Raw genomic sequence first — 413 nt, forward strand, 5'->3', positions numbered from 1 at the left:
GCAAAAAATAAAGACACGATGACGTTGCATCCCTTCAAGGCACTTACGTAGGTGAGTTTGCAGACTGCGTTTGCCTTCACTGCAATGTTGTCCTGCTTTAGCTCCTGCTTGATCTCATCGATGCACTGGGAGATGTATTTCGCCTGAGGAAAACAAACAAACACAGACATTTGTGCTCCTTTTCCCATTTTGCAGGTTTCCAGCATGTTAGTGGGGAGAAGCAGCAGAACTCGTCATCTGCAAACACCAAGTCTCCCACACTCACTATTTAAGTGATTCTGATAATTCATTAACAAGAAACATCACAAACGCATTATAAAACCAAGGCACACCAAGATGTTTTTTCAGTGGTTTCCCTTCTCCTCCCTCACAATTACAGCGCTCAGTCCAGAGCTCTAATTTCAGAGATTTCT

General features: G+C 43.3%; 1 protein-coding gene across 1 annotated transcript in view; it reads right to left on the reverse strand.

Annotated features, from left to right (window-relative positions):
* The window catches only part of LOC104272829 (AP-3 complex subunit delta-1-like), a gene marked incomplete at both ends in the record, with an annotated part of 4,239 nt that extends 4,096 nt beyond the window's left edge, over nt 1-143 (reverse strand). The window contains one exon of the mRNA XM_009867930.1: nt 48-143. Within this exon, the coding sequence (XP_009866232.1) occupies nt 48-143 (96 nt within the window). The remainder of the gene's footprint in view (nt 1-47) is intronic.
* Between the last annotated feature and the right edge of the window lie 270 nt (nt 144-413).

Source organism: Apaloderma vittatum, unplaced genomic scaffold, assembly GCF_000703405.1.
Source record: "Apaloderma vittatum isolate BGI_N311 unplaced genomic scaffold, ASM70340v1 scaffold17854, whole genome shotgun sequence".
NCBI classification, from domain to species: Eukaryota; Metazoa; Chordata; class Aves; order Trogoniformes; family Trogonidae; genus Apaloderma; species Apaloderma vittatum.